The sequence below is a fragment of the Tympanuchus pallidicinctus genome, unplaced genomic scaffold (assembly GCF_026119805.1).
Source record: "Tympanuchus pallidicinctus isolate F22 unplaced genomic scaffold, pur_lepc_1.0 scaffold6, whole genome shotgun sequence".
NCBI classification, from domain to species: domain Eukaryota; kingdom Metazoa; phylum Chordata; class Aves; order Galliformes; family Phasianidae; genus Tympanuchus; species Tympanuchus pallidicinctus.
The window spans coordinates 42,152,320-42,167,903 of record NW_026294780.1 but is presented as its reverse complement, the minus strand read 5'-3'; the positions used below and the strand labels follow the sequence as shown (position 1 = coordinate 42,167,903).

The following is a 15,584-nucleotide window of genomic DNA, read 5'->3' as shown; positions in this document are numbered from 1 at the left end:
TTTCCAGTACTCAAATTAGTAATTAAATACTGATGCTAATTAGCAACAAATGAAGTTAAATTCCCCAAGTCAACTCCGTTTTGACTGCAACAATAGCTGATAAGTGTTTCATTTGTCTTTCCTTTGACAAATGAGTTTTCTTCTTTTCCTATTCTCTCCTCTGTCCCTTTAGCAAGGAGGTATCAAGTCGCCCTCCTTGCCCAATTCACTGTAGCATATGACCCAATTAGGGGAATCAGACACCTATAAACATAAACAGTGGAATGTAATGGGCAGCCAGTATTTCTTGGGTCTAGAAAAAATGTAGATGCTCTGTTAAAATTCATACAGAGAATCTGGGAAGGCTACAGGTTTTAGAATGCTGAATGCATTGGCATTCTGATATTCAGGAAGCATGGACTTTTTAGCTTTTATTTATTATCTATAATGCCAAATAAAAGAAGGCCAGAGACTGATACCTTTCCTAAGTCCAGCTATCATGGACATGCTCATATATAGGCCATGTAAGTTTAGCCTTCTCTAGCCTAGAAGGAGCCTACTGGAGTCAGTAGTTCATACTGGAGTCTGTACTCCAGCTCTGAGTGTCCTGAGAGCCCCAGGTGATACTGCTGTGACACTAAAACTTTATTTAGAGAGATGTTTCATCTCAATATGTCTGAAATAGCATGAGGGATGTATTGTGACCCATTAAATGTTCAAGTAGCATGAGGATGCAAGGGCAACTGACTCATGTGACTGAGATGCTGAGATTGGTGGGATGGTGTTGGAGGACTGTGTGGGATGGAGAAATCTAAACCTGGTACCATCATATCTATACAGACTTTGTCTATATAATATATACACACTATAATATCCCTCCTATACAGGGAGTTGTGATGTGTGAACCATCCTCAGAGTCATAGCTAGTTTGCATTGTCCAATACAGAAGAGATAAACTTCCACTGAAACTATGTGAGCAATTTTGGTTCTAGCACTTGGGTTCATTTTATGTCCCTTGCTTTTTGACCAATATACATGTAACCTGTTTAGATTCTGTAGTTATTGCTTGCAGGCAAAACTTTCTCAATGAGGGTCAGAAGATTCAGCAGCAGTGTGTGTTAATTATGATCAATTTTGGTAATTAAATTTGTGTTGTTAAGTCGTAAATCTGCATGGATTAAGAAAAATCCAGATGTTAGATCGGGATTTTTACTAACTAGGATGCTTGTAGACACACTTGTTATCCCACAAATCTTTGCAGTCCTCAGACATGACTTTCCAAACACTTGCTCTGCACCTCATGTGCTTACTCCACAGTCCTACACAGGGACTATTCCTGATGCTTATTTTCATTTGCAGTACCCTGTACAAAAAACAAACAAATGAAAACAAAAACAAACAAACAAACAAATATATATAAGGAGGGGAACCTGGGAACCTGGGTTAAGAAATCTTCCTCAGGGCCTGCATTTAGCTGTACCTGGCAGCACACATGAAGCAGAATAAGCAAGTCTCCAGCCTCCTGACAACCTGAACACCTTCCTGTACGACTAGGGGGATAATTCAAGTTCTCAGCTGCCTTATACCTAGTTTCCCAGTCACTATCCAGGCTGAAATATTTGTGTTCTCCAGAGAGACTTGAAAAGAATAAATCCACACAACTATTCTGAGGCTATGAAGTCCTTTGCTCTTATAGCAATTCCTGAAGTCATCTGGCAGAAGAGACGCTCTTTCCCAGACCAGTGTGGAACATCTTGAAACCTTCTTAATGTTGGCTGTTGGCAATAATAGAAGTTTCACAGCTAAGACCCAGCAATGTTTTACAGATCGGACTTACCTGTCTACAGTATACAGCTTTTAACAACGTGGAGGAAGAAGGACTGTGCCCTCCTCTGGTCTCTCAATTTCCAAAGCAGGACGGCTGTGTCAGCAACCACGGTAAATAATGACCCAGGCATGTGTAAGGGCAACTAGCATCTACCCCCCATCTGTGCCAGATCTGTGACTCACTGTATGGCATTTTATCTTGCTACTCTGTAAGCATGTGTGACCTATAAAACCTTGACAGTTTGGGCAGACAGAAAACCTGGTCACAGAACCGGTTTTTTTAGTGCAGCTTGAGGACAAAAAGTGGCAGCATCTGCATGTATGGAACTGCTGCCAAACATCTTTATTTTATTTTATTTTTATTAGGGTTGGTTCTAGTTTTCACCAGTACTTCAGATTCCACTGTACCTCATCTGATTCATACAACATATTCTAATGGGATCTGCATTTATACCTAAAAGGATTGTATATTTGTTCTTATTTCATGGCTTATAATTAGAAAGGCTAAAGTAAAATCTTCTGACTAAGCAGAACTGAAAGACAGCACTGGAGTCTTGTACAATCATTGCCTTTGGATTTATCAGTTAGATTTTAGTTTCACTTTTGTCTTCCTACATAAAATCCTGCAAAATTTAAGTCAACAAAAAACCTAGGGTTGTTCCCTTGTCTCAGAGGGAATTTGAAGAGCTGGGGTAAAAAAATCATTGTAAATATGGCTATCAGCCAGACTTCCCCTTACTTATGATGAAACAGTCTATTCAAAGATTGCACAGAATCTTACTTGTCTGTTTTATTTGCACAAATCAGTTTTTCAGTCAGCCAGTGACTCCACCTCTAGGCTTACACAGTGCCATGGTTTAGATGATGAAATCAATGTTCAGCTGGAGATCATGCAGAAAGTCCACCAAGGGGTGGGACTTATGAGGAACTGAAACTGAAATAAAGGAACTCTGTTTAGATCTTTGCCCTAGCCTTAGCTGCAGTCCTCCTTTCTGACAAGGATGTCTGGAGTCAGAGGATGGACGGAAGGCAGGTCATATGGGACGGCAGGAGGTACAGGACTACGGCCACTTCCAGCACCCCATTTAGGACAAGAGGTAATGGTCTTAAATTGCACCAGGGGAGGTTAAAGTTTAATATTAGGAAAAAAAAATTCTTATCAGAAAGAGGTATTGGCATAAGTTGCCGAGCGAGGTGGTGGAATCAGCATCTCTGGAGGTGTTCAAGAAACGTATAGATATGACTCTGAGGGACATGGATTAGTGGGCATGGAGGTGATGGATTAATGATTAGACTAGATGATCTTAGTAGTTTTTTCCAACCTTAATGATTCTATGATTTCCCCCTCAGGGTTACCTCAGGGATAAAAGCAATCAAACAGAGGAGGCTGGAAATTCCCGGCAGCTGATGAGGTCTGGAGGAGAGCAAAAGAACCAACCATCAACTTATCAACAACAGCAAGAGCAGCAGTAAGTAGAAAGGAACCTAGCTGGTACGGAGGTGTTGTTTGCATTGGGTGCCTGTTCTCTACCTTACTCAAAGTGTACGCCCATAAATGAGAAATTCTTCATAGAGAGCCTGTGAAAGGGACTGAACACATAAGCAACATGTTCTGCTGCTCCTGGAGAAGCCCACTTATGAGCAATGCTTTCTGATTGGGACCTGAGGTCTTCTAACAGGTTTTATGATATTATGGTTTACCTCTGGGGCTGCTTGAATGCGATGTGTGTGCTGATAGCATTGGCAATACACGTAACAGCAGCAGCTGGTTCTGTATATCTGATATTACTGTACATGGCATCTGTTTCTTGGAATCTTTGTCTAACTAGAATTTCAAATCCGGTTTTACTTTCCTGTTTTCTCTCCACTAATATTTCATCCTGGAAGTCTCAAAATACTTCTTTTTGGCTGAGGAGATGGATGTAGGCTCTGTTCCAGCACTGATCTGAATGCAATCCAAGATACAGAACAGCTTCTCTTCTAACAACTTCATGCTGACAAAAGTAAAACCAAAGCTTCATTTCATTTTTACTGGCATCTGTGTTCCGTCCATCTCTTTTGTGTGTGTGTGTATGTGTGACAATCTCTGATACCTAGTATAAGCATTAATTTACAGATATAGTACAGAATAGAAATTGTCAGTACCATGTGTACTTTGTGAACATGTGCTTAGCCGACTAAAAGTAATTATTTACACTTCTTTTTCCCCAAACAGCTTTTTCTAAGCTGTTAGTAACCATGCTTGTAGTGCTATTATTATGCACTGAGTTTGCTTAGCTTGCTTTTTCCCCCAGTCTTTCAAACTGCAGCTGGTGGAAACTGGCTCCACCTTCTAAAAGCTATTTCAGTTTCCTTTCCTGTCTTTCTGGAAGAAGAAGGTGGAGCCAGGCTTTGCAAAAGCTGTCTGCCTGCTGATCATGAGCTTCAATCAGAAGCTTTCCATGGTAACCTGTGGCGGTCTACTAGGTAGTAATGATACATGGACGATTAAGAGCTAAGCTGCTATGAAATTCTTGGGCATTTTAACACATTACTTTCTGCAAAGTAAACCACCTTTCCTGAATTACAGCCTATATTTATTTTGTGCCACTTCCAAGCATGAAAGTTTCTGTCTTGCCTTTCTTCACATTGCTGTATATCCATAGTACAGTGAGAGCACCTTAGCTACTAGTCCTATATTTTCTTTCTTTCCTTCTGTCTTCCTTTTTCTCCCCCCTTCCTTTTTTTTCCTTACCTTCCTTTCATTCCTTTCATTCCTTTCATTCCTTTCATTCCTTTCATTTCTTCCTTCCTTCCTTCCTGTCCTCCCTTCTGTTTTTCTTTTTCCTGAGGGTGGTGAGTGGAAGTTTTTCCGTGGGCATATCTGTTTTTGCCCAAAATTTGGTCTAGTGTACAACCCTGTGGTAAAAGTTAGATATGTGCTTAATCATTTGGTTAGACTGAGCTCCTTGATAGATCAAATATATTCATATAGATTATGACCAAATGATGGACTCCTCTATAAAACCAGATAAGCTCTTGGGGAAGAATAATTAAAGCCTGTTTCCTGTTTTGTCTTTACATGATGCTTCCAGAGAGAAAACTGCTGCATATTTACTACAAGCATTGCACAAATATTTTTCACTATATGATATGAAAGATTCTCTCTGTGTCTTCATAAGATGAAAGAAAGAATTCATTCTAAAACAGGAATGTACAAATCAAAGTCTGCAATAGTACGAAGGTATTGAGAAAGAGGAAAGAGAAAAAGGCAGGATCAAAGACAATACAAGAGGGAAACAAACACTTAAAAAAGGGTACAAGACTAGGGTTTCTTATCTACAGTTGGGGAGAAGAGCAACAAATTGAGTGAAGGGACTAGAAAATAAGACCTACGAGGAGAAGCTATGGAGATTATTTAGTCTGGAGAAAAAGAGGCTGAGGGGGTCCCTATCAATCTTTACAGCTACCTGAAAGGAGGTAGCAAACAGGCTGTTGGTCTCTGTTCTCAAGTAACAAGTGACAGGACACAAGGTAGTGTCCTCGAGTTGAAACAGGGGTGGTTTAGACTGGAAGTCAGGAAGAATTTCTTCATGGAGAGGGTGGTTAGGCATTGGAATAGGCTGCACAGGGTTGTGGTGCAACCCCTATCCCTGGGTGTATTTAAGAGGCACGGATGTGGCAGTAGGGGACATATATGGTGTAGTTAGTGGGATTTGGTAGGTCAAACAGGTAGTTGGGTTTGATCTTGAAGGTCTTTTCCAACCTACAAGATTCTACAATTCTATGAATGAGATGAAGCTGGATGAAATTAGTAGAAGGTATTGGAAATGCTGAAGCTGACGAGGAGAGACCTCTATTCTTGAAACAAAAACTATAACGTTCATTTTTATTTATTTGTTATTGCTAGTTATATTGCAAGATTTCAGATTAAAATGTCATTCCGGTAATGGCAAAGCTGACTTATCCTGTTGTCACTCAGTCCCTTTGAAAATTAGCCTTGAAACTAAATTACTAACACACTCTCAGAGTAGTCCAGGCTTTTATGCTTTGGGATAGCAAAGAGTTGAACAGAGAAGTTTCAAAGCTTATGTTGTAGGATATCAGCAGAAGAAAAGATCCTTCTAGCATTAACCTTGAAGGCTTTCTGAAATATGTGTAGTAGAGGAAACATGAAGGGCAGAAGAAAGATAACTCTTTGCCAAGAAGTGGCTCTATTCCAATTGATGTGTTGCTCACTGTGTTTTGGAAACAGCCAGAATCTGCTTTTGTTGCCAAAAGAGGAGTCTGAGCCTCTGTCGAAGCTTGTGAGTGACTAGGTTGGGTATGTTGTTTTCCATGAGATGGCTTGGGCTGTGCTTCTGAGTGCTTGGAAGTGAGGAAACACCTTAGTAGTGTTTTAGTGTGGGATTAGGTGATGTTTCATGAAAATTGGACTCATGAAATACATGTGGGACGTAGAATGTTAAAGCCTCACCAAGTAGCTGAGATTCAAATGACTCATTCAAAAAAAGTGCGAGATGGGCAACTGGTATTAGATGGTAATTCTTCTCTTGCTTTAGAAAAGCCCTTGTATAATAAGCTCTTGTATACGGCTGGAAGGTGATAATAAAGTGGTTCTAATTAAGTTATGAAAAATACTTGTTCAAATGAAAAACTGAAATGAAGCTTTGCACATTGGTTCCTCCAGTACTGAACAGGATATGGTTTCAGGCTATGGAGAAAAAGACCATGATGACAAGTGCTTGAATCTGCTTATAATAATATGCTTGCATTTAAGTTACTTCACTTTGTCTGCTAAGTACCATGAAATTAACTCGTAGAAAGTGATTTCCCAAATTATCCCTGTTCATATCTATTCAGAAACAAATGTCTGCACTGAAGAAAAGGTGGAGGAAATTGGGGAAATTAGAAGCTGAACAATAGCTAGCATTTGAAAAAAAAAAATTTGATGGTCCCTGCCCCCACACAGGAACAGCATCCTGTCCTTGGCATCTTTAAACCTGGAAATGATATTGGTTCTGGTAAAATATATTTATTAAAAAAAAATCAAATTCAAAGTAATAGAATGTGGAGATATATTGCCATACAGCTGCTAATAGCCCTTTATCCACCGATGTGAAAGGAGAACTGTTACTAGAATGCTAACTTGAAAAATTTTATTCTATGACTGCAGAAGCCAAATCCATCAGGGCTTTTTTTTCCTTCTCTTTCTAATCTTCATTGTGAATTGAAAAAAAAAAAATCTATAATGTAGTACTTCTCAATCTTTTGCTCATAGTGTGCCTGTCCTTAGCAGTTCTTTTGAAAAAATTTATTTTCTTTCACAATATGGAATTTCTTCTTTTAACAACTCAAAATTAGTCTACTAAACTGGTGGAGGACTCTTCTCAACATTCTTCTTTTACCCATTGGTGGGAGTTGCAGGTGTATAATCTGAATTAGAAACAATTTTGTTTAGAATTCATCACTGCATTTGCTGCATGGAAAAAAGTCTCCCATTTCTATGTAGCCAGCCTTATCTTCAGCCAAGTGTTCAAGGCTGAGGCCAAGTAGGAGAATAACTGCAGTAAGATTTGGAGCTTGCTGTTCTGATCATGTGTGTAGGGCAGTGAGGAAGTCCTCCTAACTTTATATTAGAAGATGTTCTAGGAAGAGCTTAATTTGTGCCAGATTTAACATCCATCACTTGATGAAGAGTTGTGGTAAGACAACTAACACATGGTCAGGGGCAATAAATGGACAACAGGTATGGTACTGAAAGGGAGAGGAAGAGAAAGAATATGATTCTGTGAATATTGTTGAAAATAAAGTGGCGGAGTGGAGGTGAGCATTCCACTGGTTTAGCTCTTAATCTTCCTCTGGTAGAGTCTGACCTGCTCAGCTCTCCAGACATGCTGGCTAACACAAGAAGTGGCACGTGGACACTTCTGCTGTGGTTTGCTCATCTTGGCATTGATGTTTCCATGTCCAGTGCCTGGCCTGTTTTAGTAGGGATGCTCTGTTTTGAATTTCCAGGTGCTCCAGCTGGCTCTGGCATGCTTGCCACAATCCTGGCACTGCACTGCACTAAGGCAACTGAATGGATTTGGGATCTGCAGATGGCATAAACAGAATCCAACTTCATGAACTTTTTGGGCTCCAGTGCTCTCTTTTCTATTTATGTGGGTTGGAAACAACCTTCAAGATTCCCAAGTCCAACTATCAGCCTGACCTACTGAATCCCATCACTAAGCTACGTCCCTTACTGCCATGTTCACACACCTCTTAAATACATACAGGGATAGAGCTGCACCATCTCCTTGGGCAGCCTGATCTAATGCTTGACCACTCTCTCAGAGAAGAAATTCTTCCTAATGTCCAATCTAAGCCACCCCTGGAACAATACGAGGCTGTTACTTCACATCCTATAACTTGTTACCTGAGAACAGGGTCCAACAGCTTCTTCACTGCTAGCTCCTTTCAGGTAATTGTAGAAAGCAATGAGATCTTACCTCAGCCTCCTCCAGACAAAACATCTTCAGTTTCCTCAGCTGCTCCTCATAGATCTTGTTTTCTAGTCTCCTCACCCGATTCATTGCTCAGCCTCACAGTCACAACAGTGTATCTGTGTTGTTTTAATCTGCCCACGAGTGTATGCACACAACAAAGCTGTGCTGCAAGCCAAGTCTAGGCTGAGAGCTACACTTTGGCTGCCTGGCTTGATTCATTGCTGTGACAATTTCCTTGCAGCTTTAGAAGGTGGCTGAGGTAGTCTTGCAGCACTGATGGTTTTGCTGCACCAAATGGGTTGATGGTGAAGCACCTGCGTTCTTCCTGCGATGCTGTTATATGCCAAGCAAGCTGCTGAGTCTAAGCTCCATCTTCACTCTTAGAAGTTCAGTTCTGAGTTTTAGTTCTACTCTTTGGACCAGGAAGTTCTCAGCTCGTGGGTATTACAGTTTTATATATACATGCATGTCTGTAGTTTTAGCGCTTATTTCTGACTCAAGCCTTCTCTTTAATCTTTCCCTGCTTCTTTTTTCCTTCCCATGTATTCCCAGGGCAGGTTCACTTCTGCAGGATATAACCTTTTGTTTTATCCTTAGGCCTCACTATGTCAAAAATGGTGTTTTAATGTTAGCTTTAGCTAAACAGAGGGACCAGATGCAGAACTGAGTTATCCTAACTCAGTAAGCTTCCAGACATCAGCTGAGCAGCAGCTCAATCCTAGCCTGTGGCAACCACAGGACCAAACCCATGGATACAAATTTTTGGTGATAAGCATTTTCTGCTAAGGCAATTTATTTTCAGTCTCTCATACTAAGAGTGCTAGGATTACTCAGGCAGTGTATAATGTTAAGCCTCGGTAATTCACTTTTGCTTCTGAGCTGTAAACTGGTAAGATTCTATTGCTAATAAAATTGGAAAGCCAGAAACCCAAACCTACACATGACAGCTGTACAACTCCTGAGCACCAAGCATGTTACACAACAAATCTGTTGCTGGGGCTGCTGGTTATCATTAGCATCTGGCTGCCCATGTACTGCAAATCACAAATACTAACAGCACAGTTTTTGTCTGCTTGATGGCGTTTGGTGTTCTTGTAGCCTACTGATTTTGCAGCTCCTGTGGTGTTTAGCAGAATATGGCTGTTCCATGAGATATAGCATGGGAACAGGCTTCCCAAGAGGTGGTTGAGTCACCATCCCTGAATGTGTTTAAAAACCATTTGGATGTGGTTCTCAGAGACATGATTTAGTGGAGGGTTGTTAGGATAGTATGGTTAGGTTGCTTTTGGACTTGATGACCTTGAAGATCTTTTCCAACCTGAGCAATTCTATGATTCTATAGTTCTACAGGAGCATCGATGAGAAAGTCTTTGTCTTTGAGGAAGACTGTGATTGTCCTTGGGCAATTTGTTCCTTTTTTTCCTCTAAAAGTCTGTTATTTTTAATATACTATTTGATGTAGTACTTCATCTATACCTTTCCCATAGTAAGTTAAGCATATATATAAAGCACATGTGTTATGGAAAGAGGAAAAGATATGCTCAGAAATGCCCATACAACATGTGAGAGTACATGTCTACATGCCTATGTATTTTTCCCTTGTGATACTTTCTTCACCAATTGCTGAATATAAAGGATCCTTTTCCTTTCAGTAGTTCATATGCAGATAACTGTGCTGGCTCCTTTGAGTCCTTCCTCCAGGCTGAACTTGCCCATTTTTTCCCCAAGCTTTATTCATTTGTGTTGCTCTCCCCTATGCACTCCTTGGTTTCTGGCTCTTAGTGAATGCAGGCAGCATATTGCCCAGCAGAGCGAAATATTTAGCTTTCAACTTTGTGGTATTCGTGTACTGATGCACCAGCAGTATGAAACTCAGTGGAACTGGAAATAGTTTATAACAGCCATTACTTTTTTGTAACTCTTTAAACTATTTCACACTTCATTTGGAAGGTTCCCCCGTGGTAGCTGGAGTGGGCTTGAGGAAAAACTGAAGAGCACAGCTCTGCAAAAAGCATTATTGTTGATCTGCAGTTCTCATGCATTTGTTCAACTTTAGAAACAATCGATTTTATACAAACCTAAAGGAAGGTAGAGCAGAGGCTTCTGTGGTCTGCGCCCTGAAAATATTGGAGACTTAGTCCTTAGGCAGTGTAAATTAAATGTCTTGAGTTACCCATCAGTTTATGAATTTAAGACTGCAGACATAGTGTTCTCTGTGTTGATGACAATTCCAACTGTAAACTATCCTGGCAAATTTTCTGTGTATGATTCTCCTGGCTGAAAGATTTTTCTGTCTATTTGTATATACTATTAAATAGATAATGATCTTTTCATACTCTGCACTGTCTTACTGGGTTATAACTTTTTAAAATTTTAATATTTGCTCAGTCTGAGTCAATACGTTCCCCTTTTCTGTGGAGAAAATAAACCAAAAAAACTCTTATCAAGATAAATATCACCTATAAAGGTAGAAGAGGATTTCTCTTTTATGAATACCTGGTCAGTACGTTCTTCCCATCCCCAGTGACTTCCATATTTTTATTTATCAAACAGTCATACCTCAAAGATAAACTTAAGCCATAGAACAGTAAGAACCAGCATTTGGGAACTGAGAAGTTGAATTCTCTGACATCTTTTCTGCTAGTGGATTATGTAGGACTTCATAACTAACATTCTAACTCTTCCTTCCCCTGATCCCAATACCCAAAGTTATCTATCTTTCCAGAGAGACAAAAGTGAATACTATCAAATTAGATAGGATTAGCAATGCTATGTTCTTTTTTCTTTTTTTTCTTTTTTTTTTTTTAACTTGGACTTAAACAGAATGTGTCATTTAAATACTAGATTTTAAATACTAGAATACAGAAATTTGATATTCTGCTCTTCCTTCCCTTCCCTTCCCTTCCCTTCCCTTCCCTTCCCTTCCCTTCCCTTCCCTTCCCTTCCCTTCCCTTCCCTTCCCTTCCCTTCCCTTCCCTTCCCTTCCCTTCCCTTCCCTAAAAGGAGACTTGAAATCTTCATTTTGTTTGAACTTTCTTTTTTGTTCCAGTAACATGGAAATGAAATGGGTCTTTAAACAAGCACTTTTAACCACAGTGGCTCTTACTTTGCTCTTTGGAAAACAGAGCTGAGCTTTTTCTTTCAGTAAGTGTAGTTGCTGCTCTCACCTCCATCTCTTTCATAAACTGATTAATCTTTACTGTATTTCATGTGCCATCCTTCTGAACTCCTGGATAATGGCCATGTTCTGATATCAGAAAAGTGGCCTCCTGGTCTTGAAGCCTTCCAGCCAAAAAGCAGAAGCAGACAAAGGAAATGAATCATTGCATAAAGGCTTGATTTGATGTCATAATTCTTAAACATGTGCAGACACACAGAGTTGTTGTCTCTTTAATTGGATTTCTTATGTAGAAAAAAAATCTGTTTAAGGTATCAAAGTACATGTGATGACATAAAAACTCTACTGGGCTTTTGTGCTGCAAATCAGTTGGATGTCTTAAATGTGCTGATGTATTTTTGGAGGAAAAGTATGTAGTCTTGTAACTGAACAATTCCGGCCATTTTTTTCAGTGGCAAAGAGAGAACACTGTGAATGTTATGTACATTATTTTGTGTATGAACTGGAGAGAAATGTGGTGTTAATACTAGAAACAACTGAGAAAAAAGCTCGAAGCACTAAAAAATCTTGAATCTGATAAAGTGTATAACAGTTTGCGTGGGTAATTTAAGGTAAATTCTGTAAGCTGCTATTCAGTCAAACAAAGGGAAATCTGAAAAAACCATCATAACGTTATTTAAGTAACAGTTGATTTTGTACAATGAATGCTGTAGGGGTCCTCTGCATGTCTGCAGCTCAGTGGAGATGCCAGTATTGGCCTCACTGGCACCAGAGTAAGTTGGAAAGCAGGGAAGGGACCACATTAAACGGCACCATTTGAAGCTCACAGCTCAATCTTTACTAATTTAATCTCATAAATTAAATTAATCCGCATCATCCTAGAGCAAGTCTTCAAAGAAAAAGAAGTAACTGGATATAAATACTTTCCTCCCCAAACTCTGAATTACAGTGATATGACAGCGGACAGCTTTTGCCCTTTGATCTCTGCATGATTTTCATTCCTGTTTGTAGCCTGTGTCTCAGACCTCCTTCTCTCATTACTTTTCCAGAGCCAACTGAGCTCTCTCTGCTTCCTACCTTGTCCTCTAGCCACCCCCTGTGGCCCTTTTCTCTTTTAAAGAACTTGGTCTTCATCCCTTATTATTCTTTGTTTTCTGCCCTTTTTTCTTCTGCTTTCCTCATGATGGCATGAAATAAAATACCAGTGCAGAGAAAACCATGCTGAATACTGTAGAGATGTGAGTACTCCACGTACTCTGCTACATGGAGCAACCACTGTTCCGTGCATGCCTGGTGAATCTGCACTCTTGAGGTTTTGCTTTTGCTGAACTGGAGCACTGGCAGTGTAAACTTCTGTCCACACAATATACTGTGTAGATAAAAAACATTTCCTCCAAGTGGAACTGACATGCTTTCATCACTCATTTGATCACCTCCAGTCTCTAATACACTCCAAAGCCTGTCCTGTTTCTTTGTTGTCACATTAGATTGATAGCTCTTTGAGTCAGCAACTGTGTTTTGAATTCAGCCTAACGAAACAGGCCCTCTGCCCTTGTTCAGTGAGTTACACCTTAGCTATGACAGTAAAATAAATATGCCCAAGGAATTCCTGGTGCCAGACAAACACAAGTCTGACAAGAAAACTGAGGCTTGATCTGGCAGCAAGTCACCTAAGACCATGACAAAGAACAGGACTTTGTGCACACCTTTAACAACTCTTGGACAGACTGCCTAAATCCGTGAGATCCCAAGTACTTTTGAGGTATGGGATGTGGCAGCCAACACAAATGTTCTTCCCTGCAGACTGTAGTCTTCCTCTGTGCTTGAGCAACCTGTGCTGGAAGGCGCTGATTGCCATGCTGGGGAAGTAGTCCTCTGAAGAACTTCTTAGCTTGAGGAAGTGGTTTGGTTGGTAATGGCTAAGATCTGAAGTCTGCAGTTTATAGTGAGACTTAAATAAGAAAAGTAAAAATTATGCTAAAACTTCCTGAAAATGTTATCTTTGGTATTTGCTGTTAACTCCAAGTATATTCTTGAAGAGCTGAATCAAAGCAAGCCCTGGTGTTGGTATGATGTTGTTTGCTTCAAAAGCAGAGCACCAATCTCAGTGACCAAGGAAACCCCTTACAGTACAGTTGTTGTTTTTTTTTTTGTAAACAAAAATAATAAAAGAATGTTTTCTTTCATTCTAGTTTCAACTCATATGTCTTAATAACTCCGAATGAAAGCAGAAGAAATCGGTTGCAGCAAAGTAAGTTGAGTTGTCTCATGCATTGTGTCTACTTGAATAAGTTGTGTGCTTTATTGCCCTTGCAACTTTTATCCCCAACTTTTCAATTATTTTTGTGTGTGCAGCTGTGAATGTGAAGTCAAGATTATGAGCATCTTCCTGTAGGCTTTTCTTAAGATTAAAGTCTCATCTGACTCAACTGCATGCAAAGTAGGGCTTCTTCAGGAAGAGGTTTTTGGTAATAGCAGTGCTGTAGAGCTACTCAAACTGACTTGTACAATTCTCATCTGGAATTAGATCAAAACAACATTAGCAGGATTGAATTTAGCTTTGAAGACTCGTTAGGTTATAGGGAGGAAGAATCAAAATATATGTATGAAATATTTTTGAAAGCATTCTAATATAGAAGCTAAAGGAACAAGAACCATGCTATCTGTTGATTCTTGAATTCTTGTTTAAATTAGATGAAATGTGTTAAAAAGCTTTCATTGGCCAAAGTTGCAACAAAAGAGCCATGAAAGAAATTCCATGTGCAGACCTGACCAAACACTGCAGTCTTGCACTCCTCACTGTTTATTTGTGCAGAATATGACAGCTAGGGAGTGTCAGTCAGCACTCCTCACATTTTGAGCCCTCGAGGAAATAATGCAATTAAAGCATTTCTTCTTAAACATTGTGAGTTTGCCAGAAGTGATTTATTGGCAGGGCTTCCTTTCATTGCAAGAAAGAAAATGAGCTTCCCCTGAATGAAAACATAACCCCCTGGAAGGAGAAATTAAAGCAGATCATCTTAGGACTGACTTTAAGAGCATAGGTACTGTTGCTTTAATAAAGGTCTGCTTTTACTTTGTGCTGCCAGTGTGCAAGGTCTCAAGCATGCAGAATTCTTCTACCTTAGGGAGTAGTAGAAAATGAGGCCTCACTGAATCCATCTGTACCTACGGCCTTGTTTTAGAGGTAGAATGAGAAGCTGGTGTCAGTCTTGGGCTCTTTAGAGACCTGCCCATGGCCTGGCTTTATCCTTTTAGAGCATTTGTTTGCTGTAGCTTGGCATTAGAAAATATAGTTCATGTTGTTAATAGGACTGAGCAACTGAGGTACTACTCTGAAATACAGATCTTATTTCCATAGCCTTTTTGGGCTTTACTGTTAAAGGAAATTGCCTTTTTCTCTGTCAGTTGATTCTGTACAGCAATTTAATCAACCAGCCATCCCATAGGGCTGACTCCACAAGCCTCCAAACGCTACCAGCTGCACTGACTACGTTCCCACTGACTAGACTGGGAGCTTGCCACTCAGCTTGCTTGTGGACACCTATCTTGACATGTCTTAGTTTGTAACTGAACCATGCATGCTTCCCATTCTTATTTAAGAAACATGATTGGGAAGGAAAAAGTTTTTACCGTATGGTCTTGAGTTAGCAAAAATTTTGCTTCTCCGGTAATTTTGTAACATGCTGCAGGGCTGTCTGCATTCCTTGAGAACAAGAGTGACTGTCCTGGATGAGTTGTAATTGCTCCACGCAGCTAATGCTATCTGCTTTTTAGGATGGCTTCTAACTTCTTTGTATTTGGGTTTTTTTGTACCCACTCAGTTGCTAAGAAAGAACTAGATGACCTGGAGCAGTGGAAGGAAAAGCACAGGCCAGGACCAATTAAGTTGGCTCCACAGAGACTGGGTAAGTTATTACAAATTGCAAAATCAATACTTTTTTTTTTTTCCTGTATAATATATATACCATACATGTATGTCCTTTAGCACGTAAGACATCTTTCACTGTTTTTCTCACATGCTGCTAATTAATGAGATTCAGTGTCAATAAGGGTTGATTTGAGCCTGCTAACTGCTCTCTGTACTTTTTGATGGTCATGGCAATGAAGATGCTTCTGAAGCAAAACAGCATGGAATGTCACTCAAAAAATCTGTCAACATTATTGTAGAAAATCTGTGCTTGATTTTG

At 39.9% G+C, this 15,584-nt stretch overlaps 1 protein-coding gene across 1 annotated transcript in view; it reads left to right on the top strand.

Annotated features, from left to right (window-relative positions):
- The first annotated feature begins 2,672 nt into the window (after nucleotides 1–2,672).
- Nucleotides 2,673–15,584, top strand: part of EPSTI1 (epithelial stromal interaction 1) — a 47,181-nt gene continuing 34,269 nt past the window's right edge. The window contains exons 1-4 of the mRNA XM_052705641.1: nucleotides 2,673–2,903; nucleotides 3,157–3,275; nucleotides 13,587–13,645; nucleotides 15,219–15,302. Of these exons, the coding sequence (XP_052561601.1) occupies nucleotides 2,808–2,903; nucleotides 3,157–3,275; nucleotides 13,587–13,645; nucleotides 15,219–15,302 (358 nt within the window). The 5' untranslated portion in view covers nucleotides 2,673–2,807. The remainder of the gene's footprint in view (nucleotides 2,904–3,156; nucleotides 3,276–13,586; nucleotides 13,646–15,218; nucleotides 15,303–15,584) is intronic.